The 20577-nt window shown below is 40.4% G+C and overlaps 1 protein-coding gene across 2 annotated transcripts in view; it reads left to right on the top strand.

The window, feature by feature from the left end:
* stxbp6 (syntaxin binding protein 6 (amisyn)) overlaps positions 1 to 20142 on the top strand; it is a 63482-nt gene extending 43340 nt beyond the window's left edge. The window contains exons 3-7 of one of the 2 annotated variants that reach the window (XM_054796008.1): positions 2008 to 2138; positions 2217 to 2382; positions 6741 to 6839; positions 15101 to 15258; positions 17893 to 20142. In XM_054796008.1, coding sequence (XP_054651983.1) covers positions 2008 to 2138; positions 2217 to 2382; positions 6741 to 6839; positions 15101 to 15258; positions 17893 to 17916 — 578 coding nt within the window. In that variant the 3' untranslated portion in view covers positions 17917 to 20142. The remainder of the gene's footprint in view (positions 1 to 2007; positions 2139 to 2216; positions 2383 to 6740; positions 6840 to 15100; positions 15259 to 17892) is intronic. The other variant, XM_054796007.1, reaches the window with a different exon arrangement.
* The last annotated feature ends 435 nt before the right edge of the window (positions 20143 to 20577 follow it).

Below are 20577 nucleotides of genomic sequence, written 5' to 3'. Positions count from 1 at the left end.
TTTATTTTGATAAACATTCACCGGTCAGCCCTGTTGGCACTGGCGTATGTGCGACCAGATAAGTCTTGTGTTGATGTTGACTTTGTTCCTTATTATTCCTTATTCCTAATTATTCCTTATTATTATTGCAGTATTCTCGGTTCATGTTCTGCTGGTTGTTGAAAAAACAAATAAGTTAATAAAATAATAAATAAGTCATACAATTATTTGTCATAATAAAAAAAAATTGCAGATGAGTGTCAGCATTCCGCCATCCCATGCAGCCCACCTCCACAATTTCAAAAAATCCTGGAAAACGATGTAATACGTAAGGTCCTCTGCCTGTGGCACTGTAAACAGACAGAACCATGTGACAACGTAACTATAGAAGAAGAAAGAACAAACACGCATGAAGTCCATCGTCTTTCACTTGGCAGACTTGTCCAGACTTACGATGAAGTGGAATTACTTTTGCGAGTCATTTTGAAGCTTTAGACAACAAAATATCAGCAAAATGCCGACTGGGGTGAGTCATGTCAGTCGAAATATTCAAGTAAGGTGTTAGACTTAACACTCCTAACACCCTTTTAAACATGCCACATCCTGCCATTCTTACAGCTATGATAATGTCTCAGAAGGTGCAAGATTGTGAGGTTGACTTCCTTCCCCCTTTCTGTGTCGATGCCATTTACACAGAACAAGGTGGTCAGGTCAGGTGTTAAACTTCACAACCCTTCCCCGGCATGGCGGCATTTCCTTTTATACAGGCCCCATCCTGCCTTTACTGCTTTGATACTACCTACTACCTGTGTCCATGCCATTTACTATACACAACAGCGACACAGCAAAATGGTGGATGAACGCTGTCTTTGACATGCTGTGTGAAAGGGGCAGTTGTCCCTGTAGCATCATGTAGAGGACAAGGCGATACATGGGATTGAGTCTACGAGAACGAGACGAGACAGAATTTTAACATTACTTTGTTTGTAAAATTACATTGAAAATATATGAAAAATATATGGCTATAAATTGCAATCTACTATTTTAATTACCACTACGTTACACTCTTCTGCCCTCTGTGTGTAAGCTAGTGGCCCCACCTTCACCCACCAAGATAAACAGGCTGTGTGACGGACAAAAGGGCTCCGTTGATGCTGTTGTTCTATGGAACAAACACACCAAGTTGCTGGAACCATTGCACAGGGTGAACTTTGTTTCTTGCCTGTTTGGAGGCAAGAGATGAGGAAAACAGACACGCATGCACATAGCATTATACTCTTAAGGCCGGAAAAATTATTGACTTCATTTTCATTTATTGTGTGATTAATTCATTTATTTATTATCGTCCTGGGCGTAGTGCCCACGAGACATTTTTTTTCTGAATGAGAAATCTCGGCACGTTTGAACCTCGCAAGATCTTGTGACACCCCTAGCATCATGTATAAAAAAAACTACAGTTTATATACTACGTAGGTGTCATAAGATTTCGTGTCACAAGATCTTGCAAGATTAAAACATGACAGGATTGCTCGTTTAGAAAAACACTGTCTCGTGATAATCAATTAATCACAGGATAAATTAAAATTAACTTGATAATTTTGCTGGCCTCCATATATTGCCAGGAGAGGTTCACGCTGTGCTGGTTCAGCACCTAGAAACTTCATACATACATTCAACGGTGAACAGAGTGAGACCTTTTGTCAGTCATACAGTCCCTTTGTCTCTGTGGGGGAGACGTGGCTGCTAGCAGACACACACAGCAAAAGAGTACAGCTTTGTAAGGAGCAATGCAAGGTAACATGAGGGGAAAAGATGCTTGCAAAGCCAAATTTCGCAGCCCCCATGTGGGAATATTAATGAGCAAGGTGAGCCCATCAACACGAACGAGCCAGTATGCCGAATTTATGTGGTAGCAAAATAAAAGGCAACATAAACAACAAAATGAATTTGCCCACCTCAAACATATCAACCCGACCCACTTTTGTGTCTGTATCTGTAATGTAATGTTATTGTGTATTTCTTTTGCAGTGACAAATAAGAAACCAGCGCACGTCACCATCACAAAGGTGAAGCAGTTCCAGGGATCGTCCACCTTTGTAAAACGGTCACAGTGGACAATCGACCAGCTACGGCAGGTCAATGGCATCGACGCCAACAAAGTAAGCGCGGCTGAATTCTACTGTTCCAGTTGAATTTGTGCAGACGGGTAACAAATTCTGACTTTCATTCCCGCTAAGGACTCTCCGGAGTTTGACCTGACATTCGACAACGCCTATGACCAGTGGGTCGCCGGTTCTGCGGGAGAAAAGTGCACCTTTGTCCAGATTCTTCACCACACCTGCCAGCGTTACATCCCCACGCGGAAACCAGAGTTTGTCAACTGTCAGTCCAAACTGCTGGGAGGTGAGACCATCATTGAAACACAAAATCAAGAAAATGTTGTTTTTTTTATTTTTTTTAATTTTTGCAACATTAATATTTGTGCAGTCTGAATTAAATGATGTATGAAGGCAGTCTGCTCAAGGTGTCTATGAAAATGCATGCTTGTTTCTTGTGTGCTGCATTTGTTCAACACAATTTATTGGCAAGCGTCTGTGTTCTAAGTGTGAATTTTTGACACCCTGACAAATAACATTAACATGTCATTACAAGCCCCTATTTGTTACGTGGTTTGGCAGCGAAACTGTTAATTCCCCCTTTGGAATAACCTCAATATTACAGCCATCTAGTACATGTGACGGGGGAACACAGCAATCTCAATACAACCTGGCGGCTCAGGTGGATGTAAATAGTTTCCTCATAAACCTAAGCAAGAACGATGCTTCCCGCCCGGATAAATCAGATATTGATCTGTTTACCCTTGACTCTCATCTTTGAGCACTGTTCAGCTTTTGTATTATTCATGTAGATGTGAATACAAACACATCCTCCCCCAGCCTGGCTCTTGCCTGAGCTCCATCAAATCCCATGCACCTTGGCTCCTGCATAGATATTTGCACAATGGCCGACAAACAGACTGCACTCACTTAACCTTCTCTCCTTGGTAACATTGTAGAGGAGAGTTGCTTGTAATGAGCTAAAGTTTTTCACAAGGTGAAGCTGTTGCATTTGCCGTCGTATTATTGATACCACTGTAGAAAACATGCACCATTTGTGCAATACCAGAAACTGCTATGTGTTAGGTATGTATTATATATTATTTTGTATGTGTGCATTTCTTGTCTGGACATCACTTTGCAGATAAATGGTTCATTGGCCATCATTTGTATTACAGCATGTCTTATCAAGGAACAATTCTATTGAAATGAAACGTGTGTACTTTTAGAGTGCGTAGCTTGTATAGCACTATAGATTTACTACCTACTGTTTTTTGGTCATGATGTCTACTATATTGGGTAAAGCCATTTAAACCCACCATTACAATAGGTTGACGAGACAATAGCCACCGCAGGAAGTACGCTGTCCATAAAAATCAACAAGGAACTGCTAACGTGTGCGTTATTTTCTCTGATTATATCTACGATATTTAGTAATACAAATGTAAAGGTAACTATATGGGTGTTATTTCATGTCTGGAGGGCTCTAATAACGTTAAAACCGTATTCAGGAGATTGTAAACAGGTTTTCTATGCCATAACTATGAAAATATTCAATTTTTTTAATATTGAATCCTACTTTGCGGAAATTAAAATAAAAATGATTATGGGCAGGTTTGGAACCAATTAACAGCGATAAATGAGGGACGACTGTAGTAAAAAACTGAGATGCGGGAATTGCATTAAGCTGACTTTTTCAAGGTCTGACAAGTTGCGCCCTCAGGATCGGAGAGGGGATCTCCTTTGTGTGTAAACGATGCTGAAGTTGCTTGGTGTGCACTGTGACTGGCCACAAGGCATGCCAGCTTTCCGTCCACTCCAGTTTAAGTCTCACACCAGTGCAAAACAAAGATCATGACGCTGCTCAGGTGTGGGACCATAACTGTGGGAGACTCTTATCTGCTCACTCCGTGCTGGCATCCCACACCTCCAATTTGGGATTTGCTTATTCTGTAGTGGATTTTTTTTTTAGACAAATCTTAAATTTTAAGAGACACATATCTGTTTGGGATATAGGTAAAAATACCCATCCACAGGCCTCTTTCAAATGTCCAAATGGGGTTAAAAATGTAATTAATTTGTCAACTATATAAATGAGATGTTATCAAAATATGCCAATGAATGTACCAGAAACACGATGAAGAAAAAAAAACACCCACGGTATAGAACTGGTTACAGCACAGTGCGATGTGGGAGAATACACTGTTAACTAGTCTAGTGTTCTTAATATTGACATGATAGAGTTGCTACTGCGTTGGCTTTATTTCCCATTACTGTTTCATCTACGTCTGGTATTTGTTTTATTACTGTAATTTATGCTTTTACATAAGTTCTGTGTATAGTGTGAGTGACTTAGAAGTTCATTTACGTGTATGACCTGACTTACACCTGTTATGAAAGGAATATTTTCCCTCGCTGTTCTGGATGGGTCCTGCAACATGTACTGTATGTGCTTATCTGCAACAGAGAGAGAACACAAGCATAAGAACTTTCACTTGGAACAAAGGCACCCTTTTCATTTTAATTGATCTCTCACACACAAACACACACACATGCACGCACACACACAGTATAATTATGAGCCACTCTTCTGTTGCCTGGTTGAGACGCCCAGCCATCATGATCATTTGAACCGCATCCACCGCAAGCTTATGAGGAAGAGGAACTCAGTTTCACTTTAGGGACCGCTTGGTCCTCACTAGACTTTGGCTGGTGGCCTGACCGTTCTCTCCAGCGCTGGCATTACAATTGCTTGTATCTGCGCCTTTTAATATTAAATTATAAACCTTAGTTGAGACTCTTACCGTTATTTTACAGCTGGTAGAACAAAAGAGTCTGGGTGGACTTCACCCTGCTAAGAGGGCAGGTCCAAACACACCCAAACTTGACTTGCATCACAGTCGCAGAATGGAACTCGTATGTAACCTGAGAACCACCTGTACATTAAATATTACCTAATATGACATTTGAGGTGCTTAGACCAGTGTTTTTCAAAGTGTGGCACCTCCTCAGTTTGGCGTTTTTCCTACTCGCTGCATATATTCTGGAGTTTAATGCTCACCCCAGACTTTATTTCACTACAATCAATTCATTTTGCTTTTAACATAATTGACTTAGCAGGTTTGAATTTTTTTTAAATTTATTTTTCCTCAAACTGCTGCACCTCCCCTGAAATTATCCGTCACATGCGCAGATGTTTACATGCCTTTTTGACAAGTGAGGGTTGTTCAGTAAATAGAAACCCTGTGATTTAGGACATGGGCAGTCCAAAAATTCATGGCCAATTTTTTGAGAATGACACAAGTATTAATTTTCACAAAGTCTCCTGCCTCAGTTTTTATGATGGCAATTTGCATATACTCCAGAATATTACGAAGAGTGATAAGATTTATGGCAATTAATTGCAAAGTCCCTCTTTGTCATGAAAATGAATTTAATCCCCAAAACACCATTTCTATTTCATTTCAGTTCTGCCACAAAAAGACCAGCTGACATCATTTTAGTGATTCTCTGGTTAACATAAGTGAAAGTGTTGACAAGGACAAAGACTGGAGATGACTGTCATCCTGATTGAGTGAGAATAACAGACTTTAAAAAGCGGGTGGTGCTTTTTCCCCTCTGTTAACCATAGTTACCTGCAAGGAAACACGTGCAGTCCTTATTGCTTAGCACAAAAAGGGCTTCACAGGCAAGTATATTGCTGCTTGTAGGATGGCACCTAAACCAACCAGTCAAGGAGAGAGGCTTCAGGGCCCCAAGAAAGTCCAGCAAGCATCCAGACTGTCTCCGAAAGTTGATTTAGCTGCGGGATTGAGCAGTGCTCGCTCAGGAATGGTAGCGGGTAGTAGATCTGCACACACAGTCAGGCGAAGACATTTGGAAGACGGCCTGGTGTCAAGAAGGGTGCATAGAAGCCACTCCTCTCCAGGAGAAACATCAGGGACAGACTGTTATTCTGAAAAAGATACAGGTATTGGACTCATGAAGATTGGGGTAAAAACATTTTCTCGTATGAATAACCTTTCTGATTGTTTGGGGCATCCAGAAAAAAACTTGTCCAGAGAAGAAATGGTGAGCAGTACTATTGGTCCTGTGTCGGGCCAACAGGAAAGCATCCTGAAATCATTCATGTGTGGGGTTGCTTCTCAGCCAAGGGGGTGGGCTCACTCACAGCTATGAATAAAGGATGGTACCAAAACAATAAAAGTAACTTCTCCGAACCATCCAAGAACAGTGTCGTGATAAACAGTGCCTTTCCAAAGGTGGCTTGGGGAACAACATAGTAACATAGTAAAATCTGACAAAAACATATAAAAACACTGAATTTGCAAACTTTGTGAAAACCAATACTTGTGTCATTGGGATCAGATCCTAGCATTATACTGACAAGCGACTTCTTCATACTGTGTTGGTTTCGGAAGTGAGATGTGACTTGAACCCCTGTTCAAAAGTTTAACTCCTGTGCCATGTAACCAAAATGTAAAAAATATTAACCGAGTAGTAACTAGTATATGTATGACCCCCAACTTTAAATGGCAAGGTAACAGTCTTGAGGCCTCACACTAAACCGATAACGTCCACAACCGGTAACTCCTCCTGACTAATCTTCAAGTCTTTTTACACACACAAAAATTGATAATTCCTGTCATCATTTCTTCACCACAGAAGCCCAAGCTGTAGATTCAGTCATTGTCCGTTGCAAAGTGTTTATGAACAGAGTGAAGAAAGATCTGGTGGCTCACCATAGTCATCTCCGAAGACGAGGTAAGACCTGCAGCATGCAAAAGCGAGAAAATCTCATCCCCTATATTTTTCATTTATAACTGGGGATGTTGCCTTTTTAATAAAGCCAAGCTTCTGCTGCCTCTCAGGGCGAAACTGTGAGTGACCTCAGCTGTCATTTTTCTTTTTTTTTTTTTTGAGGCAAGCACTGTGGTTAATACAAACGGATGCTCATGGCGAGCACAAGGTCAGATCCCCTTCCGATATGACTTGTCACTGTGTGTGTGGGGGTGAGGGGGGTGCAAGCTGGAAGGGATTTTGAGGAGTTTATACCCAAAGGTTATTTGTGAGTTATGTTCACTGTCCGGGCCCCTCACTGTCAGCTCGGTGAATGCTGCAGAGAATTATGCTCTGAAGGGCAGCGCAAGATGGAGTGTTCTTTGCTAATGGCTTCTGCGGTCGCTCCATCGCGATGGTTTAAAAAACTTCACTCAGTGCAGACTATAATGACTAAAATGATGCCTTTTTAAATGCATACGTGCACAGCTGACAGTTGATCTACTTGCGAAAAGCACTGAGAATTCCATGGTTTTGAATACCAAGCAGCTTTTTCACATATGGGGGCACATGACAGACTCACAGAAGTACGCATTTCAGGGGACATCTTTTCAACAGATGACACTTGAAACTTGGATATAACTTGGAATCGTCAGAGTACATGTTGGAATACATGTTTCCCTCCCCAGTGACGGCAGCACTCGTGCATCCCCAGACTGTGACGCTATCACCACCATGCTTGATTGTTGCCAGCTATTAAGCTGGCAGGCTGTGTGTTCAGTCCAAGCTGTTGCTGATGTACATTGCCTCGTCTTTCATTCATTTCCTATGCTGCTTATCCTCAGTAGGGTCACGGGGGTATGCTGGAGCCTCGGGCAAGAGGTCGGGTACATCAAGTCAATCGCAGGGCACATACTGTATAGACAAACAACCATTCACACTCACATTCATACCTATGGACAATTTAGAGTCTCCAATTAACCTAACATGCATATCTTTGGAATGTGGGAGGAAAGCCGAGAACTTGGAGAAAACCCATGTACGGGGAGAAGATGCGAACTCCACACAGAGATGCCCAAATGGAGAGACAGACTCAGATTTTCTGGATCTCCTGACTGTGTGGCCAACGTGCTAACCACTAGGCCACCATGCGGCCACCCATTAGCTGCTCCATAGCATTATCCCTTCAGTAAATGGACTGTAATGTGAGAGGGACACTGACTTCTGTGAGATGCTGTATGGCCTCTAACATAGTGGCAGCGCACTTTTAATCTTTCTTATGCCTCCTTGATGGGTTTCGTCATTCATTTCTTGCATGAAAATCAGTAGCTGAAGGCCCTTTGACAACATGTGCTTATTAAGGCAGATCATTTTGATGGAAGTCATTAATATTTGAGTGCACTGATTGTAAAAATCTGTTCTATCACTTTCCTTCCGCCCACACATACATGTTTTATACCCTGCAGCGTTATCCTTGCACAGCAGCGATAACATTGTGTTGAGTGGGAAGGCAACGTAGCGTGCCCTCTCTCATGTAGTGAGACGTGTGCGCTCTTCCAAGTTAACTGTGCTGTATGATCCATCTTAAATGTAAATGCAAGCTGTCAGCAATTTGTCAAGCTAGCCAGATACGTGTTCATGGCGTGCATGTGCTTATTCTACCCAGTAACACAGGAGGGGAGCCTGCAATACACCTCAAATTGGCTCAATCACTTGCCTTTTAAGTCACATTTAGGAATTAACATTTAGGAATTAACTGAATGGAATCACAGTTCCAGGGTCCGTCTGTAGTCATGATAGAATCTCAACCAACTGCTCAGAAAGTTTTTCTTTTTTTAGCAACAGTACGATATTTCAAAATTTTCACATTTGAAACCCCCCACAAATACAGTAGTATACACTGATACATTAACAATGTAAAGGCTCATAAAACACCACACAAAACAAGGGGAAGAAAACAAAACAAAGAACAAAATATATTAGTATTACTATATTTCAATGCTGCATTTCCCATCAGTGGTGCCATTCTGTGGTTTGTTCATACAGTGGTACCTCAGTTAAAGTCGGCTGCGGTTAGGTTTTTTGGTTAACATCCAACATTTTTGCCAAAATTTTTTGCCTTGGTTTGCGTTCAGCAGCTCGGTTGGCGGTTGGTGGTGTGATTTGTTTCTGCTGCCTTCTTGGATCACACGCACAAAGGAAAATCTTGCTATACTTGTGATTGTGCAATGCATTGTGGGCCACTGGCGACATTTTTAGTTCAACAGCATGTTTATGTTTTCTGATGCCAGAGAGAGATACACGATGTAACAAACATATTGAAGGCACAAAAGAGAAAGCCGATTGACCGTACTGAGACAAGGGTGGAAGACCTCTGAATTTTACAGCTTAAAAAGTAGGCCGTCGTCATTTCACAAGTAAACAACACACAGCCGCGTTGTGTTGGCAAGAAATGACAACGCTCCTGCACAACTGATTTACACTTTGTCAAGTTCTGCACGACAATAGTACGCACGATGCGCAATGTTCCCTCGTGTAAACATGGATATGTCACCACCACTTCCCACATCCGTGAAGTAGTCGTGGCGTTATTCAGTCCTGCGTGACGCTACACAACAGCAGGCATTACCCTGAGCTTCATTAATTCCATTATTTGCAAGGGACCTCCTTGAGAATTTTCCCCGACTTGCTCCAAGAGGTGGTGGAAAATTAACTCATTGTGAGTGAGACACACAGAGGCACACTTTGATACGTTCCGCCCGCATTGTTTGCACATCGGTTGCGGTGTATTTATGGATTTTACATTAGCCAAATTTGACAGCAGCACTGTTTTTTTGGTGAACAAATTGCTGTTATATGGTTGTTGTCCAAGAGTGTCCACTACAGACAAAATTAGGTTAAACGTTCACTTCTCCATTTCATGTCGTGTTTGTGGCCTTGTTTTTTGAATGTAAAACTGTGCATATGAAAAAGCCTTTAACAGACCTCTCTGCATAGATTTTTGTTTGTGGCATGAAACAGTTTAAAAAACGGGCTTGCCCTCGAAGCATATTCTCCGTGTTGTTCAGTTGTCCATTAATTTGTTATTTGTCATTATGTTTGCATTATTTTGTCCATGTAAAAAGATTGTTTATAAAATGTGTTTTGTGCATTTTTTGGTGTCTAGGGATGAGCGAGTAAACTATCTGTATCTGTTCACACATCTAAATTATCCAACAGTGGGCGGTGCATAAACCTGAAGTGGGTTGTGCTTAAATTGGTATATTATTGTAAGTCTGAAATTGACATGGATTGATCAGAAGTTGCTTTATTTACTATTTATTATTCAGCTATATGTGTACCGTGTAAGTGATCTGTAAGACTTTATTTTTTACTAATCTGTGTGAAGCTGGTGATTCATGCAAACATCCACTGATGGCAAAGAGGGAAATAATCTGTCAGCCTTGTTCACTGTATTTTTCTCAAAAGCACCCCATTCAGTACTACAAAGTTTTCCAACTGACTTTGTCACCAGCAAAATTATAAGCAAGCAGACCAAAGGGGGAAAAAAAAGGAAGTGACTGACGCACGAGCCGTGTCCAGCTGTTTTGTTAAATGCACCGCGTAGGTTACGAAACAAGTTTAAGATTGTAACATGCTTAATATTTTACCACGCTTATGTATATAATGTAGTATGATAGCAGGTTACTGTTACCACTGTCTGTGTACTGCCAACTGAAAATTAACAAAATTCTTATATTGTAGGCAGCACGCCTGTTTTATGATGACTTCATGGAATAAGACAAAAATACATTGCAAGGAAAAAAGCGGTCATGCTGCCATTTGAGTTGCATAAGTGAGTGAGATGTACTCGTTTTATGCTCGTATTCGGCAAAAATGCATAATCCGTAACGGATACTCGTTTATAAAGAGTATCCGGCTCACCCTTATAGATGTACATTTATTTTCTATGGGAAATTTCATTAAGTTAGACTGCATTTTGGTTTGAGTCGGACCTTCTGAACAGGTTAAGGAAGCTAACCAAGGCACCACTGTACCTCCGTTTTTGTTGTTGATTCTTTCCAGAAGGTCCAACGAAAACCGGGGCAGTTTTTCCCAAAAGAAGAGGGGGCCTGAGAGGCAGTGGGGTACACATAAAATGTCTTTAAAGTTGGCAGGTCTGTTAGTGTTGTTATTCGTGCTTAAATGAGGCTGCCAGCACCTCATACAGTGCTTTGTTCAAATAAATAAATTAATATTACATGTTCTGAATAGTATTTCAAATCGGGGGTGGAGGATGAAATAAATTCTGTGCCCTGGGGTGGTGCGACAGAAAATAATTGGAGGAAAGGAAATCATGTAAATCCGATGAATTTGTTTCAGACAGCCAAAAATATTAACAAAAAATACATTTCAAGGAGAATAATTATAATTTTACATGCGGAAAACAATGTGAAACAATTATAAATTACGAATAGAGGGAACTTATTGTTGATGCGGGCTCCTGCTGAGATGGAATTCAATAGTGTTTTTCACCTTCTTTATTAAATTGCTGGCACTGGCAGCTTTCTTCGGGCCCATGGCGGGTTATTTAGCAGCCACACACCGTTTGGCCACTCGATTTTGCAGAAAATGGACTAGTTTGTTTGACAAAAAACTAATTCATACAAAAACTGGGGCATAAAAATTAACTGTATCAGCCAAAAACCTCCAAAAAACATGTGTGGAGTTAATTCTGTAGACGCTTATCACATGACGTGATGGGATGTCATACAAATTTGGGTAACTTTTGAGACGTATTTTTCTGTAGAATTGTTGGTGAATTCCAAATTGCACAATTTCCTTGGGCATCCGACTTTATTTTGACGGTATTTTTATTTTGCTGTAATAAAAAAAAAAGTCTCGAGGCTTGTCAAGGATGCTCAAGCTTCTGCAGTTATGGTGCAATGCAGTCCCATCAGTGACCTTCCTAAATCACATGGAACAGAACTGTAACGTCTTCCAACAATAAAGATGATCAGCTTCTCTACTCCAGTCAAAATTGAAGCCATGGAACATAATCTACTCCCACGCAGTTCATTCAGCTCCTTCCCTTGCTCTCATGGTGCGTCCCCACCCTGCTTCTCTGTAATTGTATTCTCCATGACGGGGGAGCCCACGCTGCAGCGTGCCTCTGAATGAATGGCGACGAGGAGCCTTGGGAGAAAAAAGGTGCAGAGTGAAGACAAATAAGGGGAGATGTTCTCCGAGTGCTCGCTTCTGGAGGGTGGGAGTTACACTGAGATGATTGTGATGATGGGAGTATTACTTCCTGGACGCCCCTGAAGGATGAGGAGGAGGATTAAAAGGAATTTGGCTCAAGTTAAAAAGGTCTGGTGTGGAATCTAAGAGGAATTGTCCAGACAGGAAGTGTGCCTCATCTGAAATTACTTAATCAAGTTAACATCTTTTGAAGGAATACCAGCTGTCTTGTTCAGTGCAGTGCTTCCTGGCTGTCGCACAACGTGGAATGTGTTGGGATTGCTGGGATTATTTCCATAAACAGGCCTGCTGTCCACAGAAGCATCTCCATAAGATGACAGATGATGTCCTGACGAGAACACAGCTGCAGAATCGCAGGACCTAGTCTGGCTGTTAGCATAGCAAAGTAGCTCTCTTGACATGCTGCAGACCAACTGTCAGAGGATAATCTTCACTGGGGCTTCCATTATTACCTCTGAGCCTATCTCTATTCTCATCAAAATGCATTTTCAGCCTGTAAGTGCATGCCACACCAACATTTGACAATCATAAGACTGGAGTAAGTCATAACTGGAAAAGAAACACTATTGGATAGAAGGGCATCCATCCTGCATAAAAACTAAGCCAAAAAAATACATATAAACTCTCAATCAAATCACTCAGTTAAAAAATTGCAAGAATTTACATGTTGCACTGTTGGATCTTCAGGTGGTTATAAGTTCAGTTTCAAAATGCAAAAAAAAGAAATGGGAGTGAGACAAAATGTTTTGAGTTGGCAATTTATTGCAAACAAGCATTAAAGAGGGCCTATTATCCTCATTTTTTGGCCTTTGTATTGAGTTCTGGACTTTATAGAGCAACTACACACGATAACCTGCACAGAAAGCTTTCTAGATCTTCCAGACTGCACCTCTTCCTGCAGTGTTTCCTTGGGTTTCCTGCCTCTCGCCCAAACAATCTGTGTAATTTACTCAACCTCAACACCTTACTCAATTTACTCAATTTACCCTACTCCAGGTACGCCTCCCGCCGAGCCCACTCTGCTGTGATTGGTCACACTCCCAAGTGCTCCAGAGGACTTCCGGACAGCTGCCGAACCCCTTTTGTTTGATTACTTACACAAGATAAACACAGTTGGGGCACTGATAAATTGTTACTTACAGCTTACTCTTCTGACTCTTCAATACGACCAAGTAACGTTGGAAAGGCGTCGGACTTCAGCAACAGTTTGGCGGATAGTCCAGCTTCATATTGGCACATATACACAAACCAGTCCCGTGTGAAGTGCCGTTGACAGATGAGCATATTTTTCCCTTGCTAGCCGGGAATCAGCAACTCCAACCACTTCTGCCTGGTGCTTGCCTCTTTAGGCGCACCCGAACAAACATTTCCTGGGAGCCATTGGTCGACGTGTTAACACCGTGAACAGAGCGAAGCAGAGTGGGGGCGCTGAGCATGCCAATATAAGGAAGTCCGGGTCAGTGGAACTCGATATTAACTGCAGAGCCGTCCAAAACTGCTTTCAGGGCTCACTTCCAAATGCGCAAATGCGTGGTAAAGATGGCTTCATGGAGGGCATTCACTGTCTGGAACTGATGTCCATTTTTGCCATCCATCGCCAAATGTTCTCAATTGCATTTAGATCAGGGAAACAATCAGGATGGTCCAAACAAGTGAGGTTTCCTCTGGAAGAAGACCTTTGTCAAGTGCGCATTGTGAACTGCAGCGTTGTCTTGTTGAAGAAAGTCATGTAACATCTCCAAATAGCCAGCTGCTGTTTCACGCCCCTGCACAACCTGAAGCTCCACTGAAGTAAAAAGTAGTAGTCGTCGCCGGCTCTCACGAAGTCTGCTATGATGAGTGATAGCAAACGCTCTCTCAATGCTGCTGTTATTGACGGAAGTAGTGTTCATTGCTATGGGCTCTGTGAAATCAATTCGCCCAGGAAAGGAGCTTCGGTAATTCTTAAAATGACCTAAATATGTAAGCCTTGCATGTTATTATGAATGCACCTGCTACTACATGGTCACAAAATTGTTTGTAAAACGATAAAACATTGTTGGAGGTGTTTTAATAAGAGGACTTTATAGGCCTACTATGTGAATCCCATTAACTGCATCGTTAGCTGCCTCTTGCGAGTAGGTTGTCTCTATTTAGAACGCACAGAAAAGAGAAAGACGTGTGTTCATGTCTCACATAAGAATTGCAGATGAGGAAAATAAAAAAAAGTGTCCTTAACATTTTGGTCAGAAGTGTGTATTATATCACAAATATATTAAATATGATTTAAAATATAGATTTTTTTGTGTAAAGTGGAAAATAATACTTTAAATATAATATATATCAAAATATATTAAATATTCATTAAAAAATGAATCCTGCAAAATGACTACATCAGAGCCATAAAATAGCTCATTTTGCCACATCTCATGCAGCACCACAACCTAAAATTTGCAAACTTGGAAACAAATACTGTACTATTACATTAAACTAACAAATGAATAGGTCAGGCTGGATGAGGACAAAATGGTGTACACTTGAGCCATATTTTAGCCACAAGTACAATTGAGTAAATACAGTAAATACTGTGGAGTTAATCCTGACGGAGCTGCAGTCTCACAAGGAACGCTGAAGTCTAAATAGAATTTGCGAGATTCATGGAAGTCTGTCGTGACGTCATGTTCAAACTCTGGGATATTTGGCGTGTTTTTCCCGAAAATGTTTGTTTTAATGTTCATGTGGATATGATACCGCTTAAGAAAATGGAACTACACTGAGCTGTCACAAATTCAAATTGGAGAAACAGCTCTACAAGACAGTGCATGATATGCTGCACCATGAGACTTCAGCTTAATTTTGCTACATATTTCCAACAAGAAAATAAGCTTGAAGAAAAGTTCCTTCCAATACCATTTCATTTGTCATTTGTCCTTCCAGCTGCACTAATGGCATCCATTCCTTCTGTCTCTCCTCTTTTGTCTTCTACTGTCCCCCTTCCTTTTTCCTCCCCACCCCCCGGCCTGCAGGTAACAGTATACTCCACTCAGCCGCCGACAGCGTGACGAGCGCCGTGCAGAAGGCCAGCCAGGCTCTGAACGAGCGAGGTGAGCGATTGGGGCGGGCTGAGGAAAGGACTGCCGACATGATGAACAGCGCCGAACAGTTTGCTGTCACAGCACACAAGGTGAGGCGGTCGTCCTGCTTGAGATGCATTGGAATATCTTATCAGGTTGTCTGCTGTTGGAATTCTTGGAAAAGTCAAAAGCTAATGAATTCACTTGTAAATACAGTGGAAGCACTAAGGGCTAGAATGCTTGTCGCCGCCTATTTTTTCGTATTTAAAAAAAAAAAAAAGTCCAGTTAGAATGAATGGAAATAATAAGCTTGTGCGTCAAACTGTCCCCATCAGAACACCTTGTAGGCAATGCTTTAAGTAACATTGTAATTCTAACTGCCATGCAAGTGTAAAAAGAAGTTAAACTACAGGTATGTGAGCAAGATTCAATGTCTAAAAACAATAAAAATCCTTATCTTTGAATAGGTGCTACACACAAGTGATGAAGTGTTACCTTCTTCTTGTAGTATTTTTATTATTGATTATATTAATGAATAAAATAACAATTATTATATTCTTGTGATATTTATAATTTATGTTTCTTTATAATTAATTTATCATGAAGGTTATTAAATATATTTTACAATGTATTATTAACATTTTCATTAGTAGTATTACTATTATTGTCAAGTCATTGTAGCCATATTTGACTTGTAGTTCCTATGCTACCTACTGCAATAATTTCCATTTTCTGTTCTATGGTTATCATCATATTTCTTTCTCTTCTTTACCCCAAACTAATCTTTAAATGCTGGCTGACCTGAAATAGCCACAGTTTATTTTGTAAATCTTGCAAGATAGAGATCTTCTGTTTTATACGTATATTGCTCAACATTTTGGTTGTCCGCGTTAGACTTTAGAGGTTCCACGCTATGCAAGCATTGCTTTTTTTCCTCTATTTTAATACAGTAAGCTCATCGGGTATCCCCATTTACATTCGTCGTGTATTGTCCTCCATTTCTTCCATGTCTCTAAACTAATGAATTGGCTGCTGCTTAATTTAGCAAGTAACATTATTTGCCACTGCAAAACAATGTAGCTGATTTTGATCACTGCACTACATCACACACACCAGCCAGGTAGCCGTGCTTGCACTAATGCATTAAGTGCGACACCAATAACTTTAATTTTGCCGAGCTCTACCATGTGCACGCAAACTGTAAATCCCATCAGAAATGATCTCAATGCACAGTGTGTGTGTCATGCAGTGTAATTAGGGAGGAGGTCTAATTGAGACATTTCAAGAACCTTGCTCTCTCACTAATCACTGATGAGCTTTCATGGGGGCATGATGCATTTTAAACACCGAAAAATGAGATGTTTAGTTACCTCGTGATGCACGACTCCCTCACTGTCACTTAAAACACTTGAAAAGTAGCTCATGGTGTGAGATACCTGCAGTCACTGAGGGTCACCTTGCCTCTTCTCACTTGTGGAATTCCATGCACGGTGTTGCGATCACAATGGCTCGCGTCTGTGTGTTGCTCTACTGCCCCCTCTTGTCCAAACTCAGTACTCGGCTTCACTTGGTACCCCTGCTACCCAACACTTCTGTGTGTGTGTGTGTGTGTGTGTGTGTGTGTGTGTGTCCCGTTCACATTACACCGGTAGCCATGGTCATCCCTCAAACACGCCTCCAGCCAAGCCCATTAACGCTTCTTAATGAGACCAATAGAGTTTTCTGTCATTGCCTGAATTAAAAAAAAAAAAAAAGAAATCATTTAAAAAGGACCACTGCTCGCTGCCTTCCAGCACATAGCAACCACCATCCCTTCAGCTGCCTCTCAACACAGATTTGTCGCCTGCAGGTCCTCATTATTTCATTGTACTTTTTTAACAAAGTTTGCAACCTTTTCTAACATGTAAAGAAAAACAACATACAGTATAATGCACCTTCCTCTAATAGCAGCCTCAGTTCAACATCTTCATCTCCTCAAGTACCCACATTAAATGTGTTATGATACTGGTAATTATCCCAGCGTGCTGTATATAATACCGTAATACAATATATGAAATGTATGATTTATTATTGTTTTTATGGTAATATTGTAATGTGTATTATTTTAAATATCAATAGTTGTGTAAGGGAAACTAATTGACAAATTATTTATTCTAATTAAAATACACTTATAATTTTTTTGCAAATATTTAAATTATTTTATCAACCGTTACTTTTTAATGTGCTTTTTTTCCTGTTATTTTTAATATATTTTGTTTAAAGATAACAATAAAATGTCAAATAAAAGACGTCCTTTTCAGACATTATGTACGCATGTAATACTGTATTTGTATTATTATAATACACATATTTTAATATATATTATTTAAAATGATTTGTGAGAAACATGTTTAAAATATTATACTGCAAATTATTCTTAAATATTGTCATGACTATAATTTTAATACTGTAAACAAATGTACATTATTGTGCAATTTATTTATTGTACTTTAAAAAAAATATTGTATGCATTCTTTTTTTTAATAAGTAGTACAGTATTTGTTTGGGATGAAAATTATATATAACATGCTACATCATTTTCCAAAAATGCATTTGCACAAATTTAAGCCTCCTCTGTAATAAACACCTTATCTGCAGCTGCAGATGAGTTGTTGTTGTTTTTTTAAGAAATACAGTATTAGAAATAAGGATCTTTCTCATGTGTACCTTCTACAAACCCCGCCCCCTACTGTGTTTTTCTGCAGCTTGCCATGAAGCACAAGTGTTAAAACAGCCACTGCCAAAACCAACTGTGGGCTCGGGAGGGGTGGGACGGGGCTTCGCCAATTGCCCCTCGCCGTCCAGGATGCGGACTCCGGGATATTTAGTTGTGTTGGTGGGAAAAGACATTGTAATATTTGAGTTATTGCATTGAGCGACGGGAGGAGGAAGCTGTTGACTTGAAGCCACTTTATGAAATTCTGTCAATAACCTTTTTGTCACGCTGATAAGCTGTACTGTTTTCTTTTGCCGTTTTAATTGTCGTTTTATGCACAGAGCAGCGATCATATGGTTTGATCCGGGAGACACCCAGTGACGTCTCCTGTTTGTAGCCTAAACCGTCCCCACATCAACAATACGACTACATCCTCGGGAGGCAAATAATCGTATCCGTGCTGCTAACAGAACATCTGCTCTCCTTCTTTTAAAAATCAATAAATCCTCAAGTGTCCAAGGATGCTCCCTTCGGATTGTTGGGGACTTCTTTAAGTTGGGGTTTCCCAAAACTTTTCAAGAACCACACTTGACTAAAATGCAGTACATCGCGTATTACTAGAACACTGGCATACAGCATACTAGTGTCCATCGACACAAGAAAAACAACACACGAGACACATTTTACTCGGACAACTGACCCATTAAAAACTGGCTGGTGATCTGTTTTCGGCCCCGGGTCCCCAGTTTGGGAAACCCTGCTTTAAGCTATGTTGTTATCCATCATTCCATAATATGTCAAAGCAGTATTTATAAGTAAAATATCACATTGGTGTTGTATTAACCTGAATATATGACGGTATTTATTTTTCCTTGACATTTTTTTAATGGTCAGGTTATATCCAGGCGTCTAGAGATTCATACATGCAAACCAACCAGCTGGCACCAAATAGTCAGAGCTTTTCTTCCCGTCACTCACTCACACACACACACCAGTGGCCTGGAGAGACACGGAGACATAGTCAAAAACAAGTGAAATATAGTCTTAGTTCAATCTACCCAGTTGCTGAAAATCAGATGTTTGTCTTTGACTTTTTTTGGTCTTATCTTCACAGACAGTCTGGTTAATGCACCAACCGCAAGTGAGACTGAAAAAAAGACACATTTATTGTCTTTGTGAGACTGTCCACCCAAAAAAACCCAGCAGCCCCCCCCCAGCTACATTTTGGACCCTGACCCTGGTTTTGGGGTACCTTGCTCTAAGTTATGTTGCTGTCCATCATTTAAAAAATATATAACAAAAACAGTATTTAGAAATAGAAATATGACATATATACCATATTGACCCGAATATAGGACGATCATCTGAAAAATAACAGAAGATAAACATTTTTTATCCCACACTGGGGACATTTCACGGCTGTAGTATAAAATTTACAGACAGAGAATAAACAAAAGACAAGTCGTCTTATATTCGGGCTCAAAAGTTTTATACATACAAATGAACGGGTGGCGCTAAACTTCTCCCCAAGCAAGTCAGAGCTTTTCAGCCTGTCACTCACACACACACACACACACACACACACACACACCAGTGACCTGGAGAGACACAAAGACCCACTCAAACAAAAAGTATGACTTTTTTTCCTAAAACCATGCTTTGAAAAAGATGTGGCGTCGTGTATTCAGGGTCGTCTTATATTCGGGTCAATATGGTATAGTTCACGAACCACAAGTGAGACTGAAACATATATATACAGTATATGTATATATATATTTACAGTATATATATACAGTATATATAGTTAAAAAAATCGAGCTGCACTGGAAGAACAGTACATTTTCCGTATTGGAGAGTTAATGTTCCCAGGAGGCCTGTCGTTCAGAGCTTCTGCGTTGTGAAGAGCAGCAAAACATGCCAACCTTCAGTAGAGCTGATGCTTCCCATACGTCCTATGGAGTGTTTTCAACTCAGTGGCTCAGAATCGCTTCTTCTGTAACTTTGGTCAATCTCAAAACACAACGTGTAGTCTTTGTGTTATCTTTCAAGGCTTTTTGGCTTCCTCGCTGATAACGATACCGCCACTCGCAATCGAGATGTAATTGATGTAATTTTTTGTTGTTGTTTTTTTTACATTGTACATTTTCTAATCGATGACATTTTAACACGCTGCCAGTTTGGTGGAGTTCGCCTCTTTTAAAAGAAAGTGTGGCCTAAAAAAAGTCAGTGTGCTTTCAACTGTGTATAACACCAACACTTTGGATGTTTTATTGTTTTCATAATAAAAAGATGTTTAAACCAATGATGTGTTGTTTTTATATCATGCCCCATGGGCATGCGGTCACTTTATGTTCCTTGCTCATAAATATTGACCTAAGTCTTTGTTTTTTTTATTCATTCCTTCATTTATTGTTTTTTTTCTCTCGACTCAAATTTCAATGCAAAAACAATTAGTGTCTCTACTTTGACTACAATATTGACGAAAAATAGAATTACTATAATGCCATTTAAATTCATTAAATTCATTCATTCTCATTCCCGGCCAATGAGAACGTCCTAATAGGAAGAAAAAAAACACTGGATTGTTTTTTTACACTCACGTACAAGGCAAGACTGCCCCCGTGTGGTGTACTGGAAAACCATCATCACCATCTCCCAATATGCAAAAACATGCAAGTGTAAACATCCATCCATCTGTCTTCTATGCCGCTTATCCTCACTAGGCTCGCGGGTA

This window comes from Dunckerocampus dactyliophorus, chromosome 13, assembly GCF_027744805.1.
Source record: "Dunckerocampus dactyliophorus isolate RoL2022-P2 chromosome 13, RoL_Ddac_1.1, whole genome shotgun sequence".
NCBI classification, from domain to species: domain Eukaryota; kingdom Metazoa; phylum Chordata; class Actinopteri; order Syngnathiformes; family Syngnathidae; genus Dunckerocampus; species Dunckerocampus dactyliophorus.
The sequence above is the reverse complement of the archived record's forward strand: the minus strand, read 5'-3'. Positions and strand labels throughout refer to the sequence as shown.